We start from the raw sequence: 14826 nt of genomic DNA on the forward strand, positions 1-14826 counted from the left end.
GCCTCTTCCGTTGCGGAGCACAGGCTCAGGACGCGCAGGCTCAGCGGCCATGGCTCACGGGCCTAGCCGCTCCGCGGCATGTGGGATCTTCCCGGACTGGGGCACGAACCCGTGTCCCCTGCATCGGCAGGCGGACTCTCAACCACTGCGCCACCAGGGAAGCCCCAGGCAGGGTTTTGAACAGAGTCCCTGTGATGGAGGAGAAGCCCAGGGCGGTCTTCTTCCCTGGGTTCCCCTCCCTGTAAACTGAACATCCAGAATTTAAAAAAAATCTTTATTGAAGTATAGTTGATTTACAATGTGGTGTTAATCTCTGCTGTACAGCAAGGTGACTCAATTATACATATAATATATATTCTTTTTTCATCTTCTTTTCCATTATGGTTTATCACAGGATACTGCGTATAGATCCTTGTGCTACACAGTAGGACCTTGTTGTTGTCTTTTTTTTTTTGTCTTTTTTTTTTTTGGCAACACACAGCTTTCAGGATCTTGCCCTGAACCTGGGCCACCACAGTGAAAGCCCGGAATCCTAACCCCTAGGCCACCAGGGAAGTCCCAGGACTTTGTTTTTCATCCATCCTATATATAATAGTTTGCATCTGCTTATCTCAAACTCCCAATCCTTCCCTCCCCCAACCCCGTCCCCCTTGGCAACCACAAGTCTGTTCTCTATGTCTGTGAGTCTGTTTCTCTTTTGTAGATATCTGAACATCCAGCATTTAAAATGGACTCAAACCCCACTTGCTCACAGCCATCTCCCTTGGCCCATCCAAAGCCCTCTCAGACAATAACGCTACTCAAGGGGAAGTCAATTATTTAAAACCTTTATTAACGCTTGGAGAAAGATAATGCAATGTGACAATGTACAGGTCCTGCTGCCTAAATCCATAACAGAAACAGATATTATGACTTAGCAAGCTCACGTGGTACCAATGTTGAGATCGGATGAGGGTTGTTCTTCCTTAGGAAATGGGCCCTGGAAGCATTGTTTTCCCATGTTGTTCTAACGAAGACTTTTCCTTGGTTCGAGTTGAAATTTCTCTCCGTGTGTGTGTGTGTGTGTGTGTGTGTGTGTGTGTGTGTGTGTGTGTGTCAAAGTATGACTATAGCTCTGGGCTGGCGTTTTCTATTTTAGTTTTGAGTGTTAGCATTTCACTCTACTCAGGCCTCTCACTTCAGAATAACAGGACTATTTATTGATACAAAGGAGAGGTGTTTGGATCATCTTGTTAAGATGCAAGGCTCAAAATAAACATCATATCTTTATTTGGAATCCACATCCTTCCTCAAAGGAAGGCTCAAGAGCAAATTTGTATGAAGTACGAAGCCCCAAGTTCAGGGCCTATTTTTAAGGATGACTTTGCTTACATTTTAGATTGTACAAATGCCTCTGTCCATGCTTACAGGAATTTGGATTTTCCTCAGTTTTGAGATAAAGAATCTCAGCAATAAATACGATTGTAGGCTTCAAAACATTAGGAACCAGAATGCAAGGATTTCTACCTGACTTTTGAGAAGAAACAAAACAGTGGCATGAAAAATATACAACAGAGATCAGGGAGGCGGTTCAAATCAACACAGTAAGCAATTTTATGCCTTGGGGGAAAACACTGAGATAATAAATACAAATGACACATATTTACAATAGAAGCAACACATGGGACGTCAGGAGCGAACACGAAAAACAGTTACACTGAGGAAAACGTAAAAGTGATGCCTTTCCCCCATCCAGCCCAGGAGCCGGCGAACAGATGAACAGCTGACCCAGCAACGCGAGAGAATTTGTTATTGCTTCAGCTTTTGAGTGATGTAAGGAAAACAGTCCACGTGCTGCGTGGCTTGAGACACGTTCTCAAGGCATAAGCAGTGAGGGCATCCACCGCTTACGTTCGTGGCTTGAACATAAACCGAACACGGTTTATGTTCGGTTGCCATGGCAGAGCCTGACACACTGGTCCTCCTCCCTCCGAGGGCAGAGCCAGATTAAGTGCACGGTCTCCTCCTCTTTCTGCAGCTCTAGCTCTCTCTAGGTGCTTCTCCCAGCCTTTTGTCCCCCTCCCCCGACACCCAAATGGTTTCTTTCCCACATGGATCATGAAAGATTGGGGAAATGACGCTCCGGCACCGGCACCGTGTCCTGGCAGCAATGAGATTGGATTTGGGTTATATAAACACTAGCTGTGCTTTGGGTGCGGGCATTCTGTGGAACAAATCATTTTCGAGTAGATAAATTTAGCTTCTTTATCTCTGGCCTCAGGTTGCTTTCAGGGAAAGCTATGAGCTGATGTAAATGGAGGATGCATACTTTTTTGCCCAGTCACTAGAACAGCAGTCAGCAAACCCAGGCCCAAGTGCCAAGTCCAGTTGGGTCCCTGTTAAATAAAATTTTAATGGCATGGAGACAAGCCTATTTGGTATGTGTTGTCTACGTATGTCTGCTTTCAGGCGACAAAGGCTTAGTTGAGTAGCTGCAACAGAAACCATGCAACCCGCCAAACCGAAAATAGTGTATTCCCTGTCTGGACCTTTATAGAGAAGGTCTGCCGACCCCTGCTCTAGAAGGACCTGGCCCAGCACATCCATCCACTCCTTGCAATACTGGGCTCCTGTCTGAGTACTGGCTGCAAGAAAGGATAAGCTTTAATTTGTGGCCTGTTGGGAAAGAGAAGTAAAGTCCTATCTCTGAAACCTCTTCAGTAACCACAAGACATCCACTGCTGACGATTTCTGTTCTAATCTTCTCCCTGTATCTTTCCTTCTGTCTCTCCTCTCTGCCTTTCTTTTGTTTACTCTGACTCCTTTTCTTATTGCTAAATTTTCAATCTGGATCTGGGAAATCTCGTCCCTCAGCGATTTTCAGCAGTCTCCTCCATTTGTGCAAAAGGTCGGCATTCCTTGGTGAAAATTACTGAGTAGTCCTTCTGTGTTCCCCTTTTCCATCCTCCAGCGTGGAGAGGCCAGCTTTCCAACTTGGCCTCATGGAATCCAGGGTGTGGTGCTTTATCTGTCTTGGCTGAGGTGAGATACCGAAATGCAAAAGGAAGTCTGTCCAATGCACTCCTCCTGTGTGCATTTTCCTCCAGGTGTGGCTTTGCCCTAAGTGGCAATGAGCCCACGTCAGGCCGTCAGATGTACGGCTACACTGCTCTTTGATTCCTTTTAAAATAGCACTAAAAACGATTCAGCCCCCAAAGATGGGTTGTTTTTTGTTTTCCCTTGAGCTGGTTTTAATGACCCAGTTGCTTTGTTTGAAAGCTATTTATTTAGACGACAGATAGGGAGATGTAACTGGATAAATAAAAAAAAAAGTGAAATCGAGACTTGAAGCAGTGGTTAAAATACAAACACACGGGGGCCACTCCCTCGGACAGGGTGCCCCAGACAGAACAATGGCTCAGAAATTACACTTAGAACCCTCACCCGCCCCTTCCCAAGTTGCTCCAAACCTCAAGGTCCCATGCAAGAAACTGGATTTGGTTTGGCCAAGCACCCACACGGCCCCTGCTTCCTCTCCACCCTTCTCCCGATTCCCAGGGAGATTTTCACACCCACTCCTAAACCGGAATCCAGCTGCCCTCCACCAAGACAGCACCAGAAGCTGCGGTCTGGGCCGCGATCCAGCCCCGGGGGTCACCCCCGCCCCTCCCCAACGCCTCCCACAGCAGAGGGAACCGCAGGCTGCCACCCAGGGGCTCCGCGGATGGAAAGAAGGCAAAGTTGCAATGAGGACGCCGGGTGGCTCCCTCCCTTCGGGATGTGCCGGTGCGGGACCCAGCGGGCACAACCGAGCCCTCGCTGCCGCCCAGGGAGTCTCCGCTTCACCTGTCCATGCCGCTTACATACACCTCCATCAAGTCCGCAATCCCCATCACATCCTGCGTGTGACATCCCCCCTCTTTAATGGCAAATGTTTTGGAATGTCCAGAGAGAAGAAAATGGACGGCGTGGAGGAAAGATTTCCCGGCCGGGCCTTTCGTTTCACCTCCGGATATCAGAATACTCAGACTGTTCATCCTCCCACTCGCTGCTTCCAGAAGTTCCCTGGGCCCCGTGGCCGGCCGCTCTGCCCCGGGTGTGGGCGTTTGCGTGGCTCTTGCTACCTCGCTCGCCCTTGGCACCTCGGCGGGTCTCCTGACTGCTGGGCTCCGAGAGGTGGTGACCTGCTTCGCCGTGGTGGCCCCTGGAGACCTTGGCCCTGTGGCCCTGGAGCTGGCGCTCGGGAGGCGCCGTGGGAGGCCTCTGGATGGCCGACGTGCAGAAACTCAAGATGGAGCACAGGCTTCCCCAGTTCTGCTCACACTGAGCCTGGACGCTGTGCGTGATGGCCTCCTTCACCTCCTCCCCACAGGTCAGCAGCAGGTTCACCAGGTCCACGTAGGGTCTGGAGATTGAGAGAGAGACCCAGGATGCGGTACGCCTGCAGAGGGCAGGACCGATATACCAGGGGAGAGGGACGTGACCAACGCTCGGCTTGGGTTTGGTTTGGTGGACGATCTTTCTGGAACTACCTGAAGCCTATTCTTTGGAGAACTGGTCTCAACCAACATTGACTGGGTGGCCATTACGTACGGGGCTCCATGCCAGGCATTGGAGAGAACTGGAGGCTGGGGAGAGAGCCTACCACAAGATAAAGGGCCAGTGAGGGACTTCCCTGGTGGTCCTGTGGTTAGGAAGCCACGCTTCCACTGCAGGGGACCGGGTTCGATCCCTGGCTGGGGAACTAAGATCCCGCATGCCATGCACAAATAAAAGGGCCAGGGACAATTCACAGGTGCATATGCTAGAAGTCTAGGAAGAATCTCTGGGGAGGGGGGCCAAGAATGCCAGCTGTGTGAATAAGACGGCAGGGGAGCTCTGGGTCTGTTTAGGGTGTGCTAACTAGGAGGGTTTTAGCAGGAGTGGAGCTGGGTCTTGGAGCCAGTGGAGTACTTAGGCAAATGGTGAAGGGCCTTAAATACCAAACTGAGGAGTGTTTATGGCAGGGAAGCGAGGTTGGCTGGCTTTGCACTGGGTATCCTTCTCCTAGGTGAGCTTTGTACGTGAGGCTCCCAAAACACCATCTAACCCATGGTCCGTGTTTGCCCCTGGTTTGGGCTCATGGTGATAAAGGGTGTTTTGGGAAGTTTCTGGGTGCACTCTCCTCTGTATCTGGAGGAGTCCGGAACAGGCAGAGAAGGGTGGGGGGATGTGAATTCCCACAGAGCTCTTCCGCTCCTTGGTAGCAGAGGCCGAGGTGGGGGAGTGGCTGTCTAAGCACCTCTATGCTTCCAATCTGCGCTTCCCCACAACGGGAGATGAGGGAGGGGAGAGCTGGCTGACAGGGGTCTACGTGCTTGGGACGAGAGCCAGCTGTCTGTGAAATAAGCACGCTGGGATCCCAAGGGGAGGGCCAGTTGCTCAGGCCATCCCAGCTGCCCCGGGGTGCTCTTTAGGAAAGTGCTGGATGACCACGTCATGCAAACCTTCCTCCTGAGGGTGGGAGGTGTGTGCAGACAACTGGAGCAGTGTGCCTGCTTCTTATATTTTGGGGCCCAGCTGGCAAAAGGTACCCCCCGGCAATGGGCTGTCCTGGCCCACTCACTGGCCTTTTTAAGATCCCCAAGGCGGGAGAGGGGTATGGAGTGTTCCACGTGGCTAACCAGCTTTCTTAAGCAGTCCTCACTGGCAGAATTTCTGGCTATCTCTGATCAGGAACATTGAAGCTCTGGGCCATCCCTTGGGGCAGGAAATCACTCTGGAACATGAGATCATTTGTAAGAAGAAGAAAAGAAGAATTTTTTTCCTCTGCGAGCCTGGACCACCTGGGGGGCTGCATTATAGCCCATTTAATCTTTTCTCTGCAAGTTGACAGTTGTCGCCAAGCAGGAAGAGCAGATTGTGTTTTGAGACTTGTGAAGTAGTTTACTGCCATTTTTATGAATTAGTCCTCAAGTTGTAATTGAGTGAACTGTCCTCATTTCATCGATATAAAAAAGGAGACGAGGCGGGTGTGTGTGTGTGTGTGTGTGTGTGTGTGTGTGAAAGTGGCTTTGGAAGCTTCTGGGCTGGGAAGGCCTGGGGCTGGGCTGAGAGTGGAGAGGAGGACTGTTTTGGCTGATAGAGATCAAGCTGCCTTTTAAGGCCTCCTTGATGCCTTCAGAGTCAGAGAGTCTGGGCACGGCTGATGGGCAGGGTGCTGGAACTCTCTAAGGCAGGCCCCTAACTGTGACGAGGACAGCAATGACCCAAGGCTGCTTGAGTTAAGAGATGAGGGCAAGGGGCAACACAAGGGACATGCTCCCTGCAGGTCTGTTTCCTTCCATCTTTTGAAAACTAGCAACTGACTGCCTCAGGGAGGTCAGGGTCACCGAGTATATCTGCTAGAGCAGCGTCGGGATTTTAGCGCCCGATCCTACCTGCCACCCCCTGGGGCTAGATGGGCAAATCGAGGAGGCTGAGCATCTGTCCTTTTGGGACGCTCTCCTTCACGTTTCTTTCCCCAGAGCAAGGGGAGGGCCCTCTTGGGAATGCACAGACTGCCTCTTGGCCTCCTTCGCCAGGGCGTCCTGCCCACCAGATGAGCTCTCCGAATCCCGAGGCGGTCCCGGAAGGCTAGCCCACGCTCTCTTCTGCCCTCAGCGCTGTCGGCTGGGGAGAAAGCTGTGAACTGTGGGGAGGGCTGTGTGTTCATCTAAGCTTGTTTCGAGCTGGCATGGTGCCTTCTCCGGCTGCTAGCTCAGCCCGTGTCTAATGACAAAGCCCAGCTCTCTCCACTGGGAGTCAGCAAGGCTAAAAGATTTTTTAAAATACTTGGAGCGGGACGTGGCTGGAGGCTGCCAGCACTCAGTGACAGGGTGTGTGGTGGCCAAGCCGTTGATATGGAGGAAGTGGGATGGGAAGGGGTGAGGGGAGCAGAGGGTTTGAAGGAAGTCCTTTTAACTGAACGTGTTTTGGGGTGAATGAGGATCAGGTTGAGGGATGCGGGTGACGTGCATTCTGGAGTGACTATGATTTCCTCCTCTCTAGAGGGAAGAGCAAATTCAGTTTTCATTTTCTTATCTGTGGCCAGTGTCACACATTCTTAAATGGTCTTCTTGATATTTGGGGACTGATGGGATCTTTTGTGCCCAAATCAGTTCAGATCGTTAAAAAACAAAAACCTCAGTTCAGCTTGAAGCACTAGCGGACGCAGTGTGTAGTCGTGGCTTCAGAAGGGAAGGTAGTGGGGGTTTGTGGGGAGCTAGGGGTGCCGGCTTAGCAGGAGGCAAGATGTACTTGTACGCAGCCACACTGAGAATTGAGAAAATGGCCCAGGTTTGCTTTCGGGATGGACCACCAGCATTTCCAGAGCAGGCCTGGGTGGGGGCTATGTGTTGGCTCTAAATGATGTAAGGAGTCCTTTGGAAGTCAGGGTCCCGTGGCCCCATGGACCGTGTTTCCATAGAGGAGATGTCAGAAAGCCACAGTACTTTCCCTCTCCTTAAATTCAAGGTGGGGAGGGTGGCAAAAAACCTCAAAACCTTCAGTTTCCCCACAGAAGACGTTTCTCCAGAAAGATAAAGTCTTCTTGGCTCCAAAAAGGTACCATAGAATTAAAAACAAGTGCCCCGTCATCCATGCTTGAGGCCAATAAACTATCTCTAAAGGATGATAGTGGGCTGAGGACAAATGAACTTCATGAGTTTCTCAGCCATGGGGTGTCTGCCTCTTGCAGGGGCACCTTGAAGGAAGGAAATTTCCCAGTGCTTTGCCAGTGTAATGGGGCTGTTTCTAAGAAAAGGGAAAAATCCCGCCACATTTGGGGACCACTGAGCCTTTAGCTGGTCTGGGGGGGAGAACGCAGCCTAGGTTACAAGGAGGTTTGAGGTCTATTCCCGACAACTGGCTTCAGAATCACCAATTCCCAAGTTGAAGAGTAGGAATTAAACCTCAGAGTAAGACCTTTAACCACTTAGCTTCACTTTCTTCCTCTGTTATATGGGGACGGTATTCTCTGGCTTGTGGCACTGTTGGGAAAGATAAATGAGATAATCCAGGCAAAGTCTCTGGCCAAAGGGCCTGGCCCACTGAGAAAATGATAGTTATTGTTATTGTTGTTGATGTTATTGTTGCTTTGTTTTTCTCTAGGGATTTGGAAGAATAGAAAATATTTTATCAGGCATTAGTGTAATTCAAGGAAAAGCCACATCGGTTTGCTCTTGGCAAGAGCTGCTGGCAGAGATTCATGGTGAATCTTATAATTCTAACACCGCACCAAGGGGTGCTGCAAGATACCTAGAGCCTCATAATCAAGTGGAAAGTGACAGGTGACGGTTGCTGTCCTCTGTGATCTAAGTGGTGTATGTGGGGGTGGGGAGTGGCCTGTTTAGCGACATAGCTGGGGGAGGCCGTGGCACAAACTAAGGAGCAAGAGTTCATAAAATTGTACTGATTTGGCTCAACGAGTCACTGTGTAAAGACTAACAGTGCTATGACTTGTACTGGGCTGCTTAGCTAGTAGCTTCCTTTCTAAGTCCCCAAGGAAGGCGCCATTGTAACCTTCAGGAGCTACTGTGTTAGAAGCAACTATGTACCCACATGCTTTACTACTCTGCAAAATTAGGATCCCATAGGGATGTTTTTTAAGGAAGGAGACGTTCTGGGTTTATGATCGAATTGCAAGTCTTCCGATAAGTACGTTCCTATCTCCTCACTTTGGCATAAAGGCGTTTAGCTGATTAAAGTTTTTGTCATTTGTTTTGCATTTTCTCTGGGAGGGCGTTAATGTTAGAGAAGGTGACTCGGACCTTCTAAAGGAAAGGAGAGCTTATGGAGGCAGGAAAAAAAGCGATTGGTTCGTAAGGGTGTAAGTTCTGGAGCCCGACCGCCTGGCTCCTTATCCTGGCTTTGCCTTTCATTGTCTGTGCAACCTTTACCGCAGTGAACCTCAGTTTTCTCATCTGTAAAATGGAGATGAGAATGGTACCCAGCTCACGGCGCTGTCATGTGGATCAAGTGAAAAATGCATATGAAGCCCTTAGCACAATACCTGGCACTTAGTACACGCTCAGTATATATTATCAGCTCTCGGCCGTCTGCCGGGGCACCTGCACGGCTACCTGGAACACTCAGCACCATTGGGATCTGGCTGAGGGGAAGACGAAAGGTATTTCCGAATTCTACACATCTCACGGTCGGTGAAAAGATTTCCTGTGGCTACTGCTTAGGATTTGGAAACCGATGGTGGAAATTTCTTTTGCTTTTCCTGAAGGCCAGCTGGAAGGGGACTCCCAGGGAGTCAGTGCGCAGCTTTCTGAGGTAAACCACAGCCTTCCCAGTTTGACAGGAGAGTTCAGCCTCTACAAGCCAGCCCCTCAAACCGAGGAAGACTCGCCCTCAGCCCCAGCAGGCCTCCCCTTCCTCTATCCTAGTTGCACCATTCCATTCCCCCCCAGCCCCCTGCCCCCAGAGGGCAGCACTCACTCGTGCAGCAGTAAGTCCTTGAAGTGGATCATCTCCACCATCACCCGGGTGTTCTCCTGGGCGGCAGAGCACAGGTCGTGCTTGAGGTAGCATTCCCTCTGTAGCTGGAACACCATCTCCTTGATGGCCGGGCACTTCCGGCTTATGCAGCCGAATCTGTGCCGCAGAGCGTGGGCCTTACACTTCAAGGCATCTTTGATGAAGGACTTGCCCTGAGAGCAGAGGGGACAGTGGAGGGAGAGGGGGGCGGAAGAGACCAGTCCTTGTTACACACTTCGACTTTTTTACCCTTTCTGGGCTTACAAGGGATTTTTCTGACAACTGAACTCCAAGGCCCTGCCGCACACAGACACCCTGGCAGGTGACAGGCTGAGGCTACATCAGGAGGTCCGTCCAGAGGGACGTGATACCCCCGCATTCGGGAGACAGACGCATCGGCCTCCTTCCTCCTGGCGCGCTCTGCTAGCCTTCCTGGTCCTGGGCCACCCATGACCCTCCATCCTCAAGGCGGCCCACTGTTGGCCGTTTGGTGGCAACACTTCTGGAACACAGAGGGGAATTTGGCCAGGCATAAATCCAGAACTCCTTGGTGGCGCTCAGCAGGAGTTTTTCTCAAGTAGAAGGTGCCTGCTTGTCCAAATCTCACATCTCTCCCCTCGTTCCTTCTTGGGATGTCAAGATCCGGTGCTAGCTGGGCCTCCCTTCTCTGTCTCAGTGCCTCCTGCCACCCCCAGCCCATACTCTCTCTTGTCTCCTCCTAGCCTTTAAGGAGGAGCATTCTTTTTCCTTTTTGAAAGCAATTCGACTCCTTGAAACTGTTAGGGTTATTGCCTCTAAAAGGCCCGCCTGGCACACTGCCTGGCAGCATCTGGGGCCTGAACTGCCCGACTGACGGCCCCTCCCCCATGCTCCCAGCCTCCGAGTGGCGAAGGCAGCCAGGCATACATCTGGCCTACAGTCCTCTTTCTTGGCAACCCCATTAGATCGCTCTTATCCTAGAAAGGAGACAGCTGTTCGGGGTGTGGCGGCGAGCCCGGGCCGGCAGCTCCCTTATCAACCTCTCGGGGCAGAGAGGCACTGTGGGATACCTACCCAGGGATCCCCGCACCCCGCTTACTATAGAAACAAGCTGTCGTTGGAGAGGTCACCCCCTGTCTTTTTAGATAGGCCCGGACGTACCGGAGTTGAGAAAGTAAATGGGTTTAGGTTGGAAGTGGGAAGCCAGACAGCATGTTTATTTCAGTTCTCTCCTTTAGAAGCAGTTGAAATGTCTACAGATAGTGTCTGATCACTGAAAAACCACCTCCCCGTAGCCCCCTTTCCTCTGACTCTCCAGTGGGAGCCAAATAGGATGGAGGGTAGGGTGTGCCAGTTTATTAAGTAGTTATGGCCTGAGATCTGACTTGAAAGGGATGCTTCTAACTTGAGAACAGACTGCTGTTGGTTGAGAGAAAAAAGGAAGATTAATTTATGCGAGGGCTGCAGTAATACGTTCTTGGTATTCTTCCCTGACATCCTGTGGGATTGCCCTGAAACACACATCTTTCCTCCGGATTTCCTAGTACGTTTCCTAATTCCAGTTAATCCAGAAGGGATGCTTTATTCGGGAGTCTCAAGGAGTTCAAACGTTCTACTCCTCTTTCCTTCCCCGGTTTCTGTTTCCCCTGCTGCCACCCCACATCCTCTGTAGGGGAGGCTGCCAGCCCCGTCACATTGCTTTCTGGTTCCCAGGCGTTGCTTTGTCAGGCTCTCTACAGGATGTCAGTACACGGTGACTGGCGATGTCCATAAATCACACCTAAACTGTTGGCCTCATCCAAACACTGTCATGGCTCGCCAGTGAAATGGGAGAGGAAGTCTGTAACAACTACGGGGCACTTCATAGTGCACATGTGGGCTGGGGAGGACATGAAGGAGATGAGCCTAACGCTACACTCCATCGGAAACGTGTTTGGATCGTGGGTACTGGAGCCATGAAGTTGCTTGTTGGGTTCATTTCCCGCCCACACAGCAACTGGGCTTTACCCTGGGGACCCTGGGATAACTGAAGTGGGTCAGGCGCCCTGACTATATTTATTATATAGAGCAGGACTCATTCAGGGTTCCGACTTTTCGGGTTGGGAAAGGAGGATCTGCTACTTAGGAGGGAGAAAAGTCTGCTCTTCTGAAGGCCCTGATTTATCCATGTTACCTGCCCACATGCCCTCAGAATTTATTTATTTATTTATTTATTTTTGGCTGCGTTGGGTCTTTCTTGCTGCGCGTGGGCTTTCTCTAGTTGCGGTGAGCGGGGGCTTCTCTTGTTGCGGAGCATGGGCTCTAGGCGTGCGGGCTTCAGTAGTTGTGGCTCGTGGGCTCTAGAGCGCAGGCTCAGTAGTTGTGGCGCACGGGCTTAGCTGCTCCGCGGCATGGGGGATCTTCCCTGACCAGGGATTGAACCCATGTCCTCTGCATTGGCAGATGGATTCTTAACCACTGCGCCTCCAGGGAAGTCCGCCACATGCCCTCTAGGAGACGATGAATTTCTACAAATTTTGTGTCTCTTTTATTCTTGAAAATAGCTTTCGGCATGGTCAGTTGGAGTCCCTGCCCTTCCCCCCTCAACCTACGCTCCTAAATGTGATGGGCCTCGCAGACTGGGTTCTGGGTAGCCAGACATCCTTAGGTGTCCCTTAGAAGGTGTTTATTATTTATTATGACTTCTGTCTTCTCTGCTAAGAATCCTCAGATAAGTGTTCAACTTGGTCTCCATTCCACTCTGTGTGTGGAGACACAGTTGAAGAGTGGAGAAGGATTTAGCCTACATGACAGGTCCAGAAAGCTGAACTCCAGGAGTGGAGTGGGGAGTCATTGGCAGTCTGCTGCTCACCTAGAAGGTCTCTGGCAAGTGCTAAAACCCACCATGACCATCAGCTAAGAAAATCTGTTAACAAGTCTTTCCAACGAACGTTTCGATCACGCTACGCTAACACAAAACATTCTTGGCGCTCAATGTGGTTTTTTACCTGGGCATCGAATTTTCCAGCGTTGTGCAGAAAAGTCATGCAAATTCCATGTAAGCCCCGTATCTCACAAGAGTTGTTCTCGAAACATTCAAACACGCCACACCCCACATCGCCAGCGTTGACCAAGCAGTGCTGGATTTCCGCTAAAATGAGAATTACATACAATCATATTCAAAATTCTCAGCCACGCTGGGGAGTGCAGAGAGGCGGGTTGAAATAAAAGTAATGACTAAAAGAAGATTTAAGAGAAAAAGTTAGGAGTGACTATTTCAGGATCTAAAAAACCAGGGAAAGAAAATTTCATCACTTCATCTACTTATGAAAATGTATTTGTAAATATTTGTAAAAAAATTAGCCAAACCTACATTGCGAAAGTCGCAATCAGAGGTTAGGTCTGAACACTCCATTTTTCATCCTTCTCATCTTATTAAAGTATTGGTGGGAATACTTAGTCTGAAAGCATAAGATATTTCAGCTTTCTAAACCCACAGACAAAAATAAAATTTCAACCCATCCGCTTGCTCTTTCCTTTCTGTACTTCATCAATGAAATACCCTTCTCTACTTGGATGGAGCTGCTGCTATTAAATGAAGGCCATTTCCTTCCTGACCCCCAAATGAAAGCGTCCAAAAAGCAGTTTCAATTCAGCTTTATGATTCAACATCTAAAAATCAAAACAAAATTCCTATTAAGGCAGCGCCTCCAAACCGTCCGCATTAAAAATACCAGGCTGGGGAAGCTGCGGTTTGCAAGCAGGCTCGGGGATAGAGTCAGATGGGGGCTCGTCTGCAGAAACGCAACCTTCGCAGTTAGAGGCTCCTTTTAAACAGAGATCCGGTGTGAGGTGACGCTTCATCCCCTAGAATTCCCGCGACCCGGGAGTTTGCTGCCCCCCTTCGCAGAATGTGGCTCTAATTCGTCTCTGTGAAAGGACAGGCTGAGAGGGAGTTAACTGTCAGGCTGCCGCGCGCAAAGCCTGTCTTCCTTCCCTCCCCCTACCCAATTCCTTGACTTAAACCAACCACAAAATTACATCAGAAAAGTATATTTTGGAAGAAGGGCGGGGTCGGAGGAGATAATCCACATTCAGATTAAATCTGCGGAGAGAATGAGGGGCGTGTATTTATTGAGGGTCACCAACTAGCGAAAATCACGTTCTATTCTCAGGGAAAGCTCTGGGACTTTCCCTGAGGAGAGGGTGGGCGAGGGTCCTAGGATGAGCGGGGCGCGGGCCGCGGGTGCTGGCACCCGCCTACGGAGGTGGGAGCCTCCCGGATGACCCCACGCGCGGCCCCGGCGCGCCGGCCAGGAGCGCGCAGGGCCGCGATTCACGCGCTCCGGGCGTCGCTAATGGGCACTCGTGCATTCCTGCTCGTGCGGTGAGCGCACGCACGCCGCCCCCGGTTTCGCAGGCCCCCTAAATAAAGGGAGGGCCGTGAAGAGCGAAGGAGCTGTAGGCAGATTTTCTTCCTCTCCAGGAGGCTGGGAAAAGGGCCAGCCCCGAGCCCTGCACGCCTGGCTGTGCTCGGCAGCTTGTGGGTGAGCGGAGAGCCGGTCAAGCAGCTGCGGCGCACGGTTCGGGCCGTGTCACCATTTCTTCCCTTGCTGACCTGCCCTGGAGCGGGGGACGGCGGCAGCACCGCAGAGGTACGCTTTTGCGCCACCCGCCCCTACCCCTTCCGAAAGGAATGCCCCCTAAGGGGAAAGTTCAAAATGCAATTTGTCTCGCCTACAAAGTTCTCGGATGTCGGGCATCTTTTGAGGAAGGGGAGAAGCGGTCCTGCCGCGGCCCGCCGGCTGGGAAGAGAAGTTCTCCGGGTTCAGGGCGCAGCCCCGCTCCGGGGACCCTCCGTGCCTCCCGCAAGCCGGTCAGGATGGAGCAGGGAGCTTTGAACCGGACCGGGGACTCCGGAGCCGGCACTGGCCGCGTCAGACGCTGCTTCACTTACCCTCGACCCAGGGAGGACAGCAACAAGTCCTGCCCCAGCCATTTCATCACCCTGCCAGCACGTGCGGATTCCGGGCGCGCGGAGCCCGGCGCGGACCTCGCTTTGCCTCGCGCTTTCCTTTGCACGTCCTACGCCACCCCAAGAGTTTGCGCGGCCCAGGGTGGGCGCCCAGTTCCGGGCGAAGCGCCCGGGGCGCTCTGCGTGGGAGCCGGGTGTCTTCTCCCAGCAGCTCCCCGCCGCTGGGGCGCACGCACTTACCTGTGTTCTGCAAGGACAGGCGGCCTTTCTGCTGGGATCCCCTGTCTTGGGGGCCTTCGGGCGGATTGGTGGCGTCGGTCCCTCGCGCCGGGTCGAAGGTAGCCAACACCAAAGCCAGGGTCACGAACTGGCGCAGCCGCTCGGCACACATGGTTCTTGGTGTAAACCTC

At 51.6% G+C, this 14826-nt stretch overlaps 1 protein-coding gene across 2 annotated transcripts; it reads right to left on the reverse strand.

The window, feature by feature from the left end:
• Positions 1-811: 811 nt before the first annotated feature.
• On the reverse strand, positions 812-14808 carry STC2 (stanniocalcin 2). Of its 2 annotated transcripts, none has more exons than XM_033853576.2 (4): positions 14657-14808; positions 12450-12592; positions 9445-9656; positions 812-4384 (listed from the first exon to the last, which is right to left on the reverse strand). In XM_033853576.2, the coding sequence occupies exons 1-4, from the start codon at positions 14805-14807 to the stop codon at positions 3982-3984; spliced, it is 909 nt and encodes a 302-aa protein (XP_033709467.1). In that variant the 5' UTR covers position 14808; the 3' UTR covers positions 812-3981. The 2 variants fall into 2 exon arrangements, with proteins under 2 accessions (XP_033709467.1, XP_033709466.1); XM_033853575.2 differs by having other exon boundaries at positions 812-4420.
• Between the last annotated feature and the right edge of the window lie 18 nt (positions 14809-14826).

This window comes from Tursiops truncatus, chromosome 3 (assembly GCF_011762595.2).
Source record: "Tursiops truncatus isolate mTurTru1 chromosome 3, mTurTru1.mat.Y, whole genome shotgun sequence".
In the NCBI taxonomy this organism is placed as follows: domain Eukaryota; kingdom Metazoa; phylum Chordata; class Mammalia; order Artiodactyla; family Delphinidae; genus Tursiops; species Tursiops truncatus.